General features: G+C 48.6%; 1 protein-coding gene and 1 long non-coding RNA gene across 7 annotated transcripts in view; one reads left to right on the top strand and one right to left on the bottom strand.

The window, feature by feature from the left end:
* LOC105480893 (biorientation of chromosomes in cell division 1) overlaps positions 1-6,286 on the top strand; it is a 44,571-nt gene extending 38,285 nt beyond the window's left edge. For 3 of the 5 annotated variants that reach the window (XM_011740094.3, XM_071098082.1, XM_011740093.2), the window contains one exon: positions 3,770-6,286. In XM_011740094.3, coding sequence (XP_011738396.1) covers positions 3,770-3,806 — 37 coding nt within the window. In that variant the 3' untranslated portion in view covers positions 3,807-6,286. The remainder of the gene's footprint in view (positions 1-3,769) is intronic. The other 2 variants (XM_071098080.1, XM_071098081.1) reach the window with 2 other exon arrangements.
* A 3,113-nt stretch (positions 6,287-9,399) lies between these two features.
* Positions 9,400-17,200, bottom strand: part of LOC139363694 (uncharacterized) — a 36,093-nt gene continuing 28,292 nt past the window's right edge. For both annotated transcript variants that reach the window (XR_011624447.1, XR_011624446.1), the window contains 2 exons: positions 10,911-11,122; positions 9,400-9,531 (listed from right to left, as the gene is read on the bottom strand). This is a non-coding gene — a long non-coding RNA (uncharacterized lncRNA). The remainder of the gene's footprint in view (positions 9,532-10,910; positions 11,123-17,200) is intronic.

Here is a 17,200-nt window from a genome sequence, read left to right on the forward strand (position 1 = left end):
TGGCCTCCTCGGAAGTGACTGATGCAGAAGGTGGAGTATTGGTGTGCTTGCTGGTTCCCAGGATGGGTCTCAGAAAGCTTGGAACTGAGGTGGAATCATGTTCATGTTCCTCCCAGAGTATAGAGCAGTTAGACGTTCAGTACCTTTCTGGAGAGAGCAGGGTGAAGAGTGCTCAAGGGAATAATTGAATCAATGCTCCCAGCACTCTACCATGCCCATGGGAAGTCAGGCTGCACAGAGGCTAATCTGAAAACTCAGTCCCAATGCTCCCTGGACCAGATCACAGGGATACTTTGGGGTGCCTGTGCCCTTCAGCAGGTGGGTCTGGACAGAGGCTGCACACTGCAGGTTCCTCCCATGTTTTTCTTCCTAAGGATGAAACCACTCACATGCATGATACACACACGCCACTCACACGCGTGACACTCACATGCATGACACTCACACACATGCCATCTCTCCTGGGGGTACCTGACAGTCTGAGCTTTAAAGGAATTTACCTTATTTACCTGTAATGAACATTCATCCTGCTTTCTTCTTGTCCAGCGCTCCGAACATCTTCTTTTCTTTGGGGAGCTCCTGCCTCCTGAGTCCCTGACTGTCTAGAGGAGCCAGAAACTCTATTTCTCAGAAAGGAGGGTGCAGGCATGTGACCAAACTCACCAGATAGATGTACCCGCACCAGACTCAGATTCGGAGCCAGGGGCTCCAGGACGAAGCAAGGTCCCGTGGGATCCACCCCGGTGGGGAGGCAGCTGAGGCTCCAGGGTAGCATTGGAAGCCCTTCTGTGGTTGCCCAGCTCAGGGCAGGCTCCAGGGTAGCATTGGAAGCCCCTCTGTGGTTGCCCTGCTCAGGGCAGGCTGCAGTATTGTTTCCTGGAGCTGCTCTGCAGTGGGTGGCACATTTGGGCCATATTCCAGAGCCCAGTTCCCAAGTCATTCAAGTAGCCAGTGATAAATCCCATTTCTGCTTAAACTCAATACAAGTGGTTTCTGTTGTTTGCAACCAAGCCTGCCTGAGGCCTTCCACTGGCGCTGCACCTTTGCAAGGGAGACATTTGGTGTGATATACAACAGCAACTTTGGAATGAATTCCACCCTACCAGACAAAGCTGGGAGCAGAACAATCCCAGATACCTCTTCGAGTCAATGGACCACTAACTAGGGCAATGCATTTTTTTTAACGTGCTTTTTAAATCACTTGGAATGCCCCAACCTCCCCACGTCCTCCTCTGTCCCACGCGGGTCCACCCTCCACATCATGGTCACTGTGATCTTTCTCCACAATGATCTGGTGGTGCCACTGCCCATGTGACACCTGTGCTGGGTTTCTCTGTCCCCACCCCATCTTCCTTCTCCCTGCTGTGCCCACCCAGCCATTCCGTGTGGACAATCACTCTTGCTCTCTGGCTTCAAGTGGGATTTGGCCAACAGAAGCATGGGCGGGCCCTCAGGGCAGGAAGAATGGACTTGGACATCTGTTACCCCCGCTCCTTCCCTTCCAGGTTGCCACATGTAGGCTGCGTCCCTTTACTGCAGACTCATATGTGCCTTCTCCACACAACCACCCTCTCTGGGTTCTGATAGCCGTTCCCTGGCCTCCTCTCTTCAGGGCTAGGGGTAGACACAGCTCCCCAAAGAGGCAGTAGCACCTCACAGCTGTGTCAGTCCCAGGCATGCTCCATGCCCTGTTGGCTTCCCTAACCCCATCCACCCCTTTGCAGACAGCGTCTTTATCAGCCTGCACTTCAGTTACCCATCTGAGTGTGTTGTCTGTGTCCTGCTGGGGCCCTGGCTGAGACAACAGCCTTCACTCGATGTTTAGGTTTCAGGCAAGACCCACTTCCTTCCGGACCAAGCTGAGCTTTCAAGGCCCTATGGGATCTGGCCCCTGCCAGCCTTTCCTGCTCATCTGTCCTTCCCTGACTATGCCAGGCTTTCCCCTTCCTGCCTTTGCCACCCCACCAAGGCCCTCACCCAGGAGCACCCTCACTCTTCCTGCCTGCCATCCCAGAGCCGTCTGCTCTAGGCAGCTGTGCAGGCCGAGTAATGCCCACCACAAAGATGTCCACGTCTCAATCCCTGGAACCCAGGAATGCTACCTTCTGTGACAAAAGGAACTTTGCAGGTGTGGGTACGGATGTGGAGATGGCGAGATTGTCCTGGATTATCCAGATGGGTCTTAAATGTCATCACAAGTGTCCTTAACGAGGGAGGCTGAGGGGCATTTGAGTACAGTAGGGAAGGCCGTGCGATGTTGGATGCAGAGGTTGCAGGGGTGCATTTTGAAGATGGAAAAGAGGGCTGCAGGCAAGGAATGCAGGCAGCCTCCCAAAGCTGAGCAGGGCCAGGAAGCGGACTCTGCCCTAGAGCCTCCGGAAGAGACGGGCTCAGATGACACCTATAGCCAGGGAAACTGATTTCACACTGCCCACCTTCAGTGTGGTAAGAGAATACATTCATGTTGCTTTAAGCCACTAAGGTTGTGGTCATCTGTTACAACAGCCATGAGAAACTAATCAGATTCCTTTCCCAATCCCAGGCTGGGCAGGCGGTGCCCTCTGGGTTTCTGCCACCCATACTCACTCCAAGTGGCACCTGTCATTCTGTATCAGACCTGCAGTTTACCTGTTGGTCTTCCCACCAGAGCCCGAGGCAGGGGTTGTGCCTTTTCACGTCTGTTTCACCAGCACCTGCAGAGAGCCCAGCACGCGGTGTGGCATAAATGAAAGGTTGAAGGACAAATTGCATAGCTGGCGTTGTCACTCACCAACTGAAATTCCACAAAGCAGGGATGCTCACTTATGATTTTCAGGAATCTAGTAAACTCCTCCTGGTGACCCGCCGGACGCCAAAGTGGGCTCCTCAGACACTGGTGGTTGGTTTTCTACGATGCTCCACTGGGACCGAGTCGGAGCTGGACTCCTGTCGTCCTGTGACTGAATTAATTCCTCTGATACTGCCCCCATCCTCAGGGTCCCAGGGAGCATGACATTTGGGAAGTGTCTCATATAGCATGGAAAGTGGAGCAAAGGGCCTGGGGGTGTGCGCGCCACCGCTTTCTTTTCTCTTTGCCCCATTTTCTCCTTTCTATCCCCTTCTCCCCTCTGACATTCAGGGACAGGGACTGCAGCTTTGTCCCTGCCCAGAGCTCCCCTATCACATGCTGGCCGAGGCTGCAGGCTGTACAGCCTTCTCTGCATGCTCTGCTCTCCTGGTCCCAGCATGGGGACTGGGCAGGAGGCCCACAGCTGCTCAAGGAGCTGGGGTAAACTCACACAGCGGCTCTTCCACCCTCCCTGCACTCCTTTCCTGAACACCTCTCCTGCCCATCCTCCCTCTCCTGGCATCCAAGTCCCCAGTTCCGCCACCCCACTCAACTCCAGAGACCCCAGCCAACACTTCCACCAAGGATGGGGCTGAGACCTGCAGGGCTACCCCTTAAGGCCCTCTGGTGCGGCCCCCACACCCATAGGTCACCAGAGGACTTGACGGTTTGAACCGCATCCCTCCGCAGGACTCCTCACTGAGATTCCAGCGGGGCCACCCTCTCCTGTCCCTTGCACTAGCCTGGGAAGTCTTTCAGCACAGCCACCAGCAACTTCTTCATGTTCCCAGGGCCTGGAAAGGGGCCTTGCATATAAATTTGCTGAAATGTATCAGGGTAGGGGCTGGGGGCACTGTTCAACCTTTAGCAAGGTGGCTGGGGGACCTGAGGTCACAGGGCAGGAGCCGTCCTCACGCTGAGTTTCTGTTTCCTTCTGTGTAGAATACGGCTAGGGAGGAGTCCTGCTTCGAAGGATTGAGAAGATACTGAAATAAGAGCTCCCAAGGCAAATTGAGAAGTGGGGAATGTGCTTGCATTGAGAAAAATGAAAGACCCTTTCGAAGGCACCTCCCCTATGACTGGAAGAGGAACTTCTGGGCAAGGCAGAGGAAAGACACTTGTACTTTCGTAGTTTGTAGTGGGAATCAGCCAAAAAGTGCTAAAAAGGATGGTATTATTGAGACAGGTGGTGAAATCTGAATACGGTCTGCAGAGGAGAGAATACTACTGCATTCATGTTAATTTTCCTGATTTGAACAACTGTACTGGGTTATGGAAGATAATGACTTGTTTTTAGGAAAGATCCACAGAGCTATTATAAAGGGGCATTATACTTCAAATGGCTCAGATCTTAAAAGTATGTATTTGGCCGGGCGCGGTGGCTCAAGCCTGTAATCCCAGCACTTTGGGAGGCCGAGACAGGTGGATCACGAGGTCAGGAGATTGAGACCATCCTGGCTAACATGGTGAAACCCTGTCTCTACTAAAAAATACAAAAAACTAGCCAGGCGATGTGGCGGACGCCTGTAGTCCCAGCTACTCGGGAGGCTGAGGCAGAAGAATGGCATGAACCTGGGAGGCGGAGCTTGCAGTGAGCTGAGATCCAGCCACTGCACTCCAGCCTGGGCAACAGAGCGAGACTCCATCTCAAAAAAAAAAAAAAAAGTATGTATTTGGAGACAGAGCAAAAATTATAAAGCAAATGTGGCAAATTGTCAACAACTGAGGAATCCTGCTAAAAGGTATATATTAATAGAAAGTTTTTGTGCCATCCTTGCAACTTTTCAACTAAGTTTGAAATTGTTTCAAAATGAAAGTTTTCAAAAACACTTAAAAGCATTTGCAATATGTTCATTCATTCTGTTTGAATCTTGTTCCGTGAGAATACGTTCATGTGTTACTAGAGTGTTGCATGTTTTTTTGTCTGTCTGTTTGTTTGTTTTGTCTCAAGACAGGGTCTTGCTCTGTCTCCAGGCTGGACTGAAATGGCGTGATCTCTGCTAACTGCAACCTCTGCCTCGTGGGTTCAAGCAATTCTCCTGCCTCAGCCTCCTGAGTAGCTGGGATTACAGGTGCACAGCACCACGACCAGCTAATTTTTTGTATTTTTAGTAGAGACGGCAGTTCACCATGTTGGCCAGGCTGGTCTTGAACTCCTGACTTTGTGATCCACCTGCCTCAGCCTCCCAAAGTGCTGGAATTACAGTCGTGATCCACCGCGCCCAGCCGAGTGTTGCATATTTTTAATGATTGAACGGACACTGCGTGATGGTTAATTTTATGTGTCAACTTGATTGGGCTCAGGGATGCTCAGGAGCTGGCAACGTGGGAATACATCCAGCATTAAAATAAATGCAATTAAAAGTAAAAAAATAATAATAATAAAACCCACATTATTTCTAGGTGTATCTGTGAGGGTGTTTCTGGAAGGAGTTAGCAGCTGGATCCGTGGGCTGAGTCAAGATCGCCCTCCCTAGTGTGCCAGCCAGGCGTCCTGCAATCTGCCGAGGGCCTGAAGAGAACAAAAGGCAGAGGAAGGGTGAACGCCATTGTCTCTGCTTGAGCTGGGCCATCCACCTTCTCCTGCCCCCAGACATCGGCTCCTCTGGTTCTCGGCCTTTGGGCTTGGACTGACCTACTCCACTGGCTTCCCTGATCCTCTACTTGCAAACAGCAGGTCGTGGGACTTCACAGTATCTGCAATCGTGTGAGCCAGTGTCTCCTAACAAACGTCTTTCTATCCATCTGTGCATGGCCTATTGGCCTGTAGAGCCCCAAGTAATCTACACAGTAGGCGAAACCTTGTGAGCTGAAAATCACAAACTGTTAAATATTCCCATATTTGTCATGCTACTCATTATTAACACGATTGTTATAATTATTGTTGTTGACATTGTCAATAGTTTGAGTAGTTCTCGACTGGCAGAGGGTGGACCGTCTTCCTGGTGGCCGGGCAGTTCATTTTCCCGCCTCTGCATCCTGGATCCCGGCCCCAGGGCTGCTCCCGGCAGGAGCCAAGGCCCAAGGAACTCTCGACAGTCCGTAGCTGGCGTTCGGCAGTGACCTCCTCTCTCCACTAGAGGGCGCGCGCAACGCCTCTTCCACGCCGCGGGGCTCCACGGAGTCGGAGCTGCAGGCGCTGAGCCACAAGACATCCACGGACCTGGCCTGCAGGGAACCTGGCAACTGCAGTGAAGACGGTCTGGGGTCTCCGGAACCCAACTCAATTATCTGCTCCGTTTTATTCCCCCGCATAGTTGGCTGTTTGCTTGAGAATGGCATTGAAACTGCATACAATTCAATAATTAATTCCAGACTGGATCTGAGGAAGCACAGGTAAGTTAACCAATGCAGACTGCGGACTCCACACCATCAAGGAGGGCTGCCCAGAGATGGCAATGGGCAGCCCATGGCCCAGGTTTTGCTCCCAGGTATCCTTTGTTCAGCCTTCATGGTGCCTGAAAGATAGAATTCAGAGAGTTTAACATTGAAAGATTTTTAAACTTGGGAGAGTTCATGTAACACCCAGATATCTGGGGTTTTTTTTCTTATAAAATGAGGTAAAAGACACCCACATCCCCCCATGGCAACACCTCCCTCTCGCTAGAGCTGCGGAGCCAGCCATTGCTCCCCTTGGACTGGGCATACACTCTCCAGCTCACCACAGTCCTCACCCTGGCACCACCTCGCTGTGTTATGTCTCCTGCCGGGACCTGCAGGCATCTGGCTTGGCCACCTAGACCACAGGAAAGCCTGAATTATCCAGATGCCCTGAGAATGGGCCAGTTCCCTTCAATTACATTTTCTGGTCAACTGCCATTTTTAAGAAAAAATCCTTGAGATTGCAAGGCTTTCTGGGAATAAATTTTAAAAAAATTATGTAAAATGTTGCCATGCCTCCCTGTCATCATTGCAACCACTGTGGAAAAGGAGGCACACGCTGGAGGCTGTGTGACCTTAAACAGTCACCCAGTCTTTCTGTGCCTGTTCTTTTGCCTGTAAAATGGGGACTTTAACAGCCTCATCAAATGCTTTGAGAATAAGGAAGACACTCCATGTCAAAGCACTTAGCAGAGCCCCTGGCACATAGCAAGAGACAAATAAGCATTTACTATTATTAGTAATAATTACAGGTTGAGCATCCCTAGTCTGAAAATCCAAAGCCTGAAACACTTTCAGATAAGGTACCCTCAGCCTGTATTAATCACATAAGGTAGCTGAGTACACGGGGAAACTAGGCCATCATTCTCAAACTTGGGTGCACATCAGAGTCAGCTGAAGGTCATGTGGGCACAGAGATTGCTGGGCCCCCTCAGAGTTTCTGATTCAGTAGGCATGGGCTGGAGCCTGAGAATGTGCTTTTTTATCAAGTGCACAGGTGACTGTTGACACGCTGTTCCGCATGGGCACACTGACTGTCTTGGTCCGTGCTGTATTGCTAGAAAGTGATACCCGAGCCTGGGTAATTTACCAAGAAAAAAGCTTTCTTCAGCTCATGATTCTGATGTCTGGAGAAGTTCACAGTTAGGCATCTGCATCTGGTGAGGGCCACAGGCTGCTTCCATTCATGGAGGAAGGGGAAGGGGAGTCGGTGTGCAGAGATAACGTAGTGAGAGATGAAGTGAGTGGGGAGCCGGATGCCAGGCTCTTTAACAACCATTTCTAGAGGGAATTAGTCAAGCAAGAATTCACTCCAAGGGAGGGCCTTAATCTGTTCATGAGGGATCTGCCCCCTTGAGCCATACTCCTCCCATTCACCCCACCTCCATGACCCAAACTCCTCCCATTCACCCCACCTCCATGACCCAAACTCCTCCCATTCACCCCACCTCCATGACCCAAACTCCTCCCATTCACCCCACCTCCATGACCCAAACTGCTCCCATTCACCCCACCCCCATGACCCAAACTCCTCCCATTCACCCCACCCCCATGACCAAAACTCCTCCCATTCACCCCACCTCCATGACCAAAACTCCTCCCATTCACCCCACCCCCATGACCCAAACTGCTCCCATTCACCCCACCTCCATGACCCAAACTCCTCCCATTCACCCCACCCCCATGACCAAAACTCCTCCCATTCACCCCACCTCCATGACCCAAACTCCTCCCATTCACCCCACCTCCATGACCCAAACTGCTCCCATTCACCCCACCCCCATGACCCAAACTCCTCCCATTCACCCCACTTCCAATATTGGGGATCAAATTTCAACATGGGGTCTGGAGGGGACAGACATCCAAACCATGTCACTTACTAATTTCAAAAGTGTACCTACACATTGACTTGATTATCTGAAAAAAAGTCAAGGTAAGTATTTAAAGAGTAGACGTGTATAAAGTACTTAGAACAGTGTCTTGCAAAAATGTGTTATAATTATTAGTAACAAAATGGGGGAGAATCAGGAAAATCTAAAAACTAAAACTCAAGAGAAGGATGTAGGCAGAAGTAGCTTTGGGCCTTTGGGCTAAGAGGTTGCAGGGGTCACCTTGTCTTAATCTTCTCTACAAGCCTATGGAGGAAGAACATGTAGGGAAAAGACTTCTCAGAAATGAAGAGCCCTGTGCTAGATTGCCCAGATATGAGGTACAAGCGACCTCCCCAAACACAGGTCTCTCTGCCTCCATGGGGGCTGGGGTCTTCCCACTCCCCCATGTCCCTCCGAGCTGTAGCTAATTTGAGTTTCAACACTTGATCTGGAAGTGGCTCTGTCTGGAGTGTTCTACAAAAGGCCTGCACCCCCTGGGGTCCAAGAGCAGAATTCAGGGTCATGATGCAGTCACAGAAGGATGGCCGTGAGGGCCCCATGGGACAGGAAGGAAAGGAGGTGTGCAGGAGAGCTGAGGCCGCAGGATGCATGTCACAAAGGAAGGCGAGTGGGCCGGGAGCTGCACAACTGCAGCTGACCCTGTTCTGGGGCAGGTTCTCCACATCACGTGTGTCCCTGACCCGCCCCAGCCCTTCACCTCCAGGGTTGGTGGAGGGCAGAGGCTGAATGGGCAAATAACCCCGAGTCATCCCCAAATCTAAATGGATCCAGGGTTTTGGAGGGGCTCATCCTAGGCCCTCAAAAGGCTCAAGCCTATTTCCAGGGAACACAGGATCGGATGTGCCCCAGGTTTGTCCTGCCCCCTGGCCAAGAATGGGTGTTCACAGCAGGTAAAAACAGAGCCCGGGGGTCACACATCATGCAAGGGCCCCTCACAGCATGTGATGCAGCCAGCATGAGAAGAGAAGGGGGCTGTCGTTGGCCAAGATGACCCTCCCCACGGGGACACATTCCAACCAGAGATTCGAGACGTCTGACAACTTGGAACTTGAACCTGGCCTTCCCGATAGCTGGAAAGGTACATGTGTTAAGGGAGCCCTTAGGACCTATTTTACTTAACGGCTATTAGCTTGATTTGAACTCCGAACTGTTGAGACCTGTGATATGTGGTCTTCCCTTTGAACCGCTGCCCGTGCCCTGCATTTTCAGGGACAGAGCTTCCCACCAGCACCAAGAACACTGCTGGCATTCAGATGTTCAGAAGATACTCACCGAACAGATGAACGTGGATGGCCGGGGTCGGGGATGGAGGGGCTGGGGCAGGTGGCTGTGAAGTGCAGGGCTTCCGCCCAGGGTCGTGAAAACGTTCTGAAGTTGAATCTGATGATGGTTGCGCAGCTCTGAATACTCTAAAGGTCACTGAATTGTGCCCTGTAAGGGAGTGAATTGTGTGGTATGTGAATGAGAGCTCAATAAATTATTAACAAAACACGACAACCCCAGAAACCTCAGAAGCATGCTGCCACACCACGACAGCGCCATTTAATGTCTAGTGCTGCGTGCAATTCCTCCTGACACGTATACCTCTGATCCTTCTGGCAGCTCTGTGATGCAGGTACTCCCCTCTTCACTGTTTAAAAGGGGGATCTGAGGCCCATGGTGTTGGCTGACTTGCTCAGGCTCACCCGGGAAGCTCAGTAGCAGGGCTAGATCCAACCCAAGTACCTGTGGCAACGTGCTGCCTCATGGGGACATCCGGATGGGAAGGTTGTTCCCATGCTCAGCCAAGAGGAAGCCAGATGGTGAACTTTCACGAAGCTCCAGAATGTCTCAACCCCACAGGAGGAAGGCTGTCATCCTAACATCCCACCACAAAACCGTGGATATGGTTTTGCATTGGTTAAATTTACAGATAGAATTCTGTAACAAGGCTACTGCCCAGGGGAGAGTCCCAAGTGTCCTGGGAAAGGGCCCACTGGCCTGACTTTCAGCCCTCTGGGAAGATGTTTACCTGGTGCCTGGGTGGGATGGGTTGGACACAGGTGTGCTTGTCACATGGCAGTGAACCAGCATTCACACCAGACCCTCGTCGCTAAGGAGTGGGGGGCCCCCTGAGCAGGTGCATCTGAGGATGCTCTTGTTTAGATCTAGCTGGATCCTCTTTCTCTTCCAGCATCCAGATTCAACTGAACCTAACCTTCTTCCCTCTGCCTCCTCCCTGGGTTTCCCAGAGCTCTTGCTGCTAATTGTAGAGGATTCTGGGCATCAACAGTGTCTCCCTGTGCTCATTTTAAAATCACAGATACTCAACTATCGATTTCTAAATAAGCTCCATTTTCCTGCAATAGTCTTTGCAATATGCCTACCCAGATCTATTATAATTGCCTGGAAGACTGCTTTTCTGTATTTGTGAGGCCTTGTTGCTCTTGCACCCTCTCTGTGAGCTCCTGGAAATTACTCCAGATTCTCATTAAGTATGATCAAGGATGCTCTTTTAAACAAGAATAACCAGATAAAGCGTCCCTTTGCCCTTTCCTCCTTCCTCCATTCTACAGTCAGGAATGCATAAGAGACAGCTGGAGCTCTAGCAGCCATCTTGAGCCACGAGGCACACTAGAGGATGAAAGCAAAGGCTAAGCATGGTGAAGCAGAAATCATGAAGAAACACGATGCCCCAGTGACCCTGGAGCCATGACACCAGCCCTGGACTAACTACTTGTGGAACCGTTTTAAATGAGAGAAAAATCAGCACAATTGTGTACATCTGCTGCTCTTTTAGGCACTGCAATTTGTTTTGCTTGTTTTCAAACCTTTCATAAATGGAATCACGCTGTGTGCCCTTTTTTGTGTCTGGCTTCTTTCACTCATTCTCATGTTTGTGGATTCTTCATGTTGCTGCATATAGTTCTTGATGGACACATGGGTTGTTTCCAGCTTGAAGTTATTATAAACAATGCTGCCTTGAACATTTTCACACATGTTCCTTGATGCACAGATGTACACATTTCTTCTGGGAATATACCTAAGAATAAACAGCCAGATCATGGGACAGGCATAGGTAGGTGCAACCTTAGTAGACACTGCAAAGAATTTTCCAAAGTTTAGTCATTTGACATTCCCACTTGCACAGTATGAGAATTCCCCTTGCTCCACTTCCTTGTCAACACTTAGTATTGTTTGCCTGTTTTATTTTAGCCATTCTGGAACATGTGGTATCATCTTATGGTCATTGGCCATTCAGATATCATCTTTTGCAAAGGTCCTACTCAAGTCTTCTGGCCAGTATTCTATTATGTTGTTGGCTTTTTCTCTTACTGATTTGTAGCTCTATTCTGGCTATGACTTCTTTGATGAATATATGGATTGCAAATATTTTCTCTCCTTCTGTGACTTGTCTTTTCATCCTCATAAGAGTGTCATTTGATGAGTCAATTTTCAAGTAATAAAATCCATCAACCATTTCTTTATGGTTAATAAGTTTTAGTCCTGTCAAGTCATCTTTGCCTACTCCTTTGTGTCTTTCCAGAAATGTTGTAAACATTATAGTTTTACCTTTTGTGTTTTGATTTGCAGTCCATCTCCCACACACTTTTGAATGATCCACCGTATACCCATGTAGGTGAGAAAACTGTTTATAATGGTCTGACTAGAGTCTAACTCAGCCTTAAACATAAACACCAAGTAGCTTTTGCACTTTTAATACACACTGAGTTTCCCAGAATGTAACTCCTGTGTAAATTTAGAGAAGATTGCATTTTGTTTTATTTGGAACTTTACCAAGATTTGAATCACCATTTCAGAAAAAATACATCACTGACAAGGAAGTTGCCCGAGGCACATGAGTCCCCGATAACACGCCTGTGCCCAGCCGCATCCTAGGGAATTCTGTGCTTTATGCACACACACACTTCACCGGCTCTCAAACTGTTAACTATTAAGGAAAAGACGCAACAATTTTCAACTGATTTGTGTCTAACTTCTCTTCAATCCCAACACATTCTTTGTAACTTGGGGCATGTATCTGATCACTTCAAATATACCCTCTCAGGTGGTCCCGCCCGGTGCCTAGGTATTGGCACACATACTATTTTATGATAAATCACCTTATTTTAATGTCTCTTTTCTATTACAACCAGGGAATTATATGAATTTGGGAAGAGATTATATGTGTAAATACATTGTATTTAGTGGCAAGATGGTAAGGGGGTTTTACAAAATATTTGCTATATGAAGGAGCCACATGGTCCATGTCATCAGCTTTGCCCAGAGGGCCTCACATTCCAAGTCAAATGAGCATATGGAGGTGTTTTCCTAGCCACAAGAGCAGTTCTTTTCCAAAGTGGAGTTCCCCTGGGGCCAACAGTATTTCTTCTCATTAAATGTGTCCCCCACAACCCCAGGACAAACAACAGGTGAATGCTCAAAGCCGCTTTGCCTGGGTCCCCCATCTACCTGCCTGAAATCACAGACCAGCCTGCTCTGGTTCTTTGCTGGGTTTAGATTCACAGTTACAAAGGTCTGAGATCAAGCCCCAGCTCTGCCCCAATCTAGCCATGTGGCTTTGGGTGGTGCGTCAACCCTCTGCCAGCCCATAGCATAAGCTTATTAAATGAGTCAAAGAAAACATACATGGCATAGTTATGAAAGTCACAAGGTAGTAATAACCGCAGATGCGTGCTGAGTGCTGCCTATAAGCCAACTCCTGCGCCAGTGCCTCAGAAGGAGAATCTACTTTCACCCTCACAACCCTGCCATGAGTGCAGGGACCATGACTCACCCCCATTTTACAGATGAGGAAAGCGGAGGCACAGAGAGAATAAGTAAACTGCCCCGGGCTACACAGTTGGTAAATGGCACAGTGAGAGGTGAAGCCAGGCAGTCTATCTCCCATTAAATGATAGCTTAGACCAGGCGTGGTGGCTTATGCTTGTAATCCCAGCACTTTGGGAGGCCGAGGCGGGTGGATCACTTGAGGTCAGGAGTTCGAGACCAGCCTGACCAACATGGCGAAACCCCGTCTCTACTGAAAATACAAAAATTAGCTGGGTGTGGTGGTGGGTGCCTGTAATCCCAGCTCCTCAGGAGGCTGAGGCAGAAGAATCGCTTGAACCCAGGAGGCAGAGGTTGCAGTGAGCCAAGATCGTGCCATTGTACTCCAGCCTGTGTGACAAGAGCAAAACTCCATCTCAAAAAAATAATATAAATAAATAAAAATAAAAATAAATGATAGCTTGTAGGGGAAGAAGTGCCCAGAACAGGGAAGACACTCAGAAAATGGCAGCGCTCGGCTACTATGATGTGCACGTTAGTTGCATAGTTCTAAACACCTACATTGATGGGTGCCTCACTGCTCACCAAAAACTAGTTGCATGCCCTTGATTTAACTGCATTTAATATACACCACAGTGGCTGTTAAACAAGTTGATTTCTAATATCCCAACTACCTAAATTTGGCAAGGTTTGTTAACAGAATAAACACTAGTGAATGTGATGTTAATTTTAATTTCCTTGCCTGTGCTATAGGCAAGTCTGTGTTTGCATTGGAATGCATGCTGATATTTATCTAAAATATCCAATCCCATAAACAACAAAAAGCATACTATGTTGAAAATATTTCCAAGCCCCAGGCCACTTATGCCTGGAAATACTTGACACAATGAAGCACATCTACCCCCCTGAAGGCTGGTTGTAACAGTCTCTAGATCCTGAAGAATGTTGTCTGATGTAGACCAAGGTCAGGTATGGTAAATATAGTGGCTTCCAGCACAAAATAGACTCCACTTCCCAGCAGGTGTGGCTGCTGGAACGTTCCATTTTTGAAAACGGTTGTGGGCTAGGAGAATTTTAGGGAGCTTTGTGTGAGGTGGTGTCATGGTCCAGAAAGCAGCAGGACCCTGGAGTTTAAAGCTGACTTTCAAGTTGAGCCTCTGCTACCACAAAGTAGGCAAGAGGCCTCAGGCCCTTGAGGTTTTGCTTCGTTATCTGTCAAAGGAGAAGGTTGGGCTAAGAGGATCCCTAAAGCACCCTCAGGTCTGGACTTCCAGGATGCCAGGGCAGCCAAGAAGTGTCATGCTCCCCACGATTTTAAATTGGTTGGTGCTGGATCTCATTGTGAACAAGTCAGAACTTGCTTCCCTCCTAACTGTGTGAGTTAGGCCCATCACTGCACTTCTCTGAGCCTCAGTTTCCTCCTTAATATGATTAGGAATAATAATGCCATTCTCACAGGGTTGTTGTAGAGGTAACATTGGAAAGGCCTAAACATAAAATAGATGCTCAAAAAAATGTCAGTTTCTTGCTGCCACGCATTTGCCCGCCTTCTATTTTCTCCATGTTCCCCACTCTGCAGTCAGAGCAGCCCCACCTGTACCCCACGCCTGCCCATCCTTTCTTTCCCCAGAAGTCTGGAGAATCTAGATGTTTACTTCCTGTGCCTCAAACCAGCATCTACTCCTGCACCAACGGTCACAATGGAAACCACTTGATAAATCGATGCAATTACTTGTGTCGCGTTTGCACTAAGAATTCTAATGGTAGTATTTCGGAGCCCAGAACAGAGAGGAATCAGTCATTTAAAGATGGCAAGGTCGAATGAAAAATTTCATTCTTTGATGTTGCTAGAAAAAGCAGCATTCAGAACGGTTTCTCTTCTCAATGTGCGTCATGCAAATGAGTAGCTGGTCTCTCCATGTGACTTGTTTGGTTCCATGATCTGTCTCTTTTTTCTCATGGCAAAATAACCCACTTTATTAGATCCATCTCAGGAGCTTTACCAGTGGGTAAAGTCTTAGAGCCGGGATTCTTATTTGCTTTCTCCTGTCAGCCACCCCAAATTCTTTTGGGAAGTAGGTGGAGCATAAATGAAAAATTGGTAAACAAAATTCTTTCTTTGGTCTCCTACGGACAGACCTCGGTCTCTTTGGGCCACTTCATGGCTCCCAAGCTGTAATTATTGGTTGCTTTTTTCAGTGTCCCTCTGAACTGACAGTCTTTAGTTGTTCTAAATTCATTTGGGCTCCTTCTGGACCCAGGAATTAAAGGTGACTCTTTATTCCTGTAAGTCAGAGACAGCCTCATCTAAGGAAACATTCCAGAGCTGTTTGCACCGCGTGTGGCGAGGAGGGCCAATTAAAGCTACCCCCAGCATCCTCTGAGTGAAGTTTGAGATGGCCTTGGGAGACAGGATGCTTCTTTATGAGTTCCATCTCCAGCCTGGAGGATGTTTCCTTCCTGTAGCCCCGAGTCCTGGGGCCCTGGAGTCATGAAAATTAAGACAGAGCCCATTGGACCAGAAGAATGGGGGTGGTTTTATTGGCCACCAAGTACCCCTAACATCATGGGATTTGGGTAATGCCCTGAACTACTCCAGACTTCTGAAAGCAAGAGAGCCTTTCCCCAAAGACTCTCCAAGCTCTACTTTATCATAGTTGATTCCCAAACCCCCTTCACAATTCCTACCTATCCAACACACTACCTTGTGGGGAATTGAGTGGAGTGAGAGTCTGATTGAGAGACATTGCAATCTTTGGTCTTTAATAATAATACTGATAACAAATAATATCTATTGAGCACTTTGCATGCATTACTTCACTTCATCCTCACAACAACTCTCTGAGGTCAATACCATTATTATTCTCACTTCACAGAGGAGGGGACCAAGGCTGAGAAGGGGGAAAATAAGTTCCTGAGAGTTAGTAAATGACAGACATTCAAATCCAGACCTGACCGGCCCCAGAAGCCTCATTTTTAACCACCGCATGAGTTTTCTGCCTGCTTTGCCCTAACACTGAGAGGCTGATACTTCAGGTCCTGGTATCCGCATCAAACTTGGAAGACCCTAAGTGCATAGGCCAGATGGGAGGAGACACAGAGACCCCAGTGACTAGAAAGGCAGACTCTGGGGCCAAACGGCTCAGGTTGAAGATAGCCCCAATGCTTACCAACCATGTGGCCGTGGGCAAGTTACTTCATCTTCTGTGCCTTTGTGTTCCTGGCATGCACAGGACGAATCATCTCTTATCAGATTGTCGTGGCGATGGAATGGGTTATACAGATAAACCACACAGACAGCATTTGGCCCATTGGATGAGCTCCATGAACTACCGGGTGTTTTTGTCGGCTCTACCATTTCTATCCCCCAATCCACTCAGCACACCTACCTGGATATCCAGTAGGCAATGCAAATTTGGCAGAGCCAAAGCTGAACTCCAGATCTTCCCTTCCAAGCCTGCTCTTCTCCCAGTCTTGCCCATCTCAGCACCTGACAACTGTATCCTTCTAGTGGCTGAAGTCAAGAATTTTGGAGTCATCCTGGATATGTCTCTTTCCCTCACAGCTCATTTCTAACTTATTTGCAAATCATTTCAGCTTTACCTGTAAGTATATCCAAAGTCCAACCCTATCTCACTATCTCCACTGATACCACTTGGTCCAAGCCAACACCATCGAGAGAAGCACCTCCCCTGGATGCTTCCAGAAGCCCTCTCCGGCTGTGCTCTCTGCTTCTGCTATTGCCTATGATACAGGAAGCATCACGTCACCCTACTCAAGACCCCATGTGGCTCCCCATCTCACCCAGAGAAAATGTCAACAATCCAATCATGCCTGCCTGCCAACAGCTGATCCCCTACCATGCCCCCTCTTGTTTATTCCTCTCCAGCCCCATGGGTCTCTTGCTTTCCCTCCTAGAGACTTTGGTCCTTTTTACTCCTGAAAACTCTGCCCCAGCTATCTGCATGCCTCATTCCTTTACCTCCTGTGGTCTCCGCTCACACAGCACCGCATCAAAACAGGTTTCCCTGCACATCCTAAGGGAAATAAGCCCTAAGTTGTCTTTTGACTGTGTGTGTCACAAACCACTGAATAATCAAACCTCCCCCAACCCCGACTCTGCTTTCTTCACTTCTTCCCGGTATTACCTGTGGAACGGGCTGTCCTCAGATCAAATGCAAGAGAGGTAGAAAGGAGTGGCAGAGCGCTTAAGAAACACATCTAATGGAAATATGATTCCTTTGGTTATATGGGAAGATATTATATAGATAAATATGTTGTATGGCTTTTGCTGAATAGCACCTGATTGGTCAGGTCCAAATGCTGTTTT

Source organism: Macaca nemestrina, chromosome 6, assembly GCF_043159975.1.
Source record: "Macaca nemestrina isolate mMacNem1 chromosome 6, mMacNem.hap1, whole genome shotgun sequence".
Taxonomy (NCBI): Eukaryota; Metazoa; Chordata; class Mammalia; order Primates; family Cercopithecidae; genus Macaca; species Macaca nemestrina.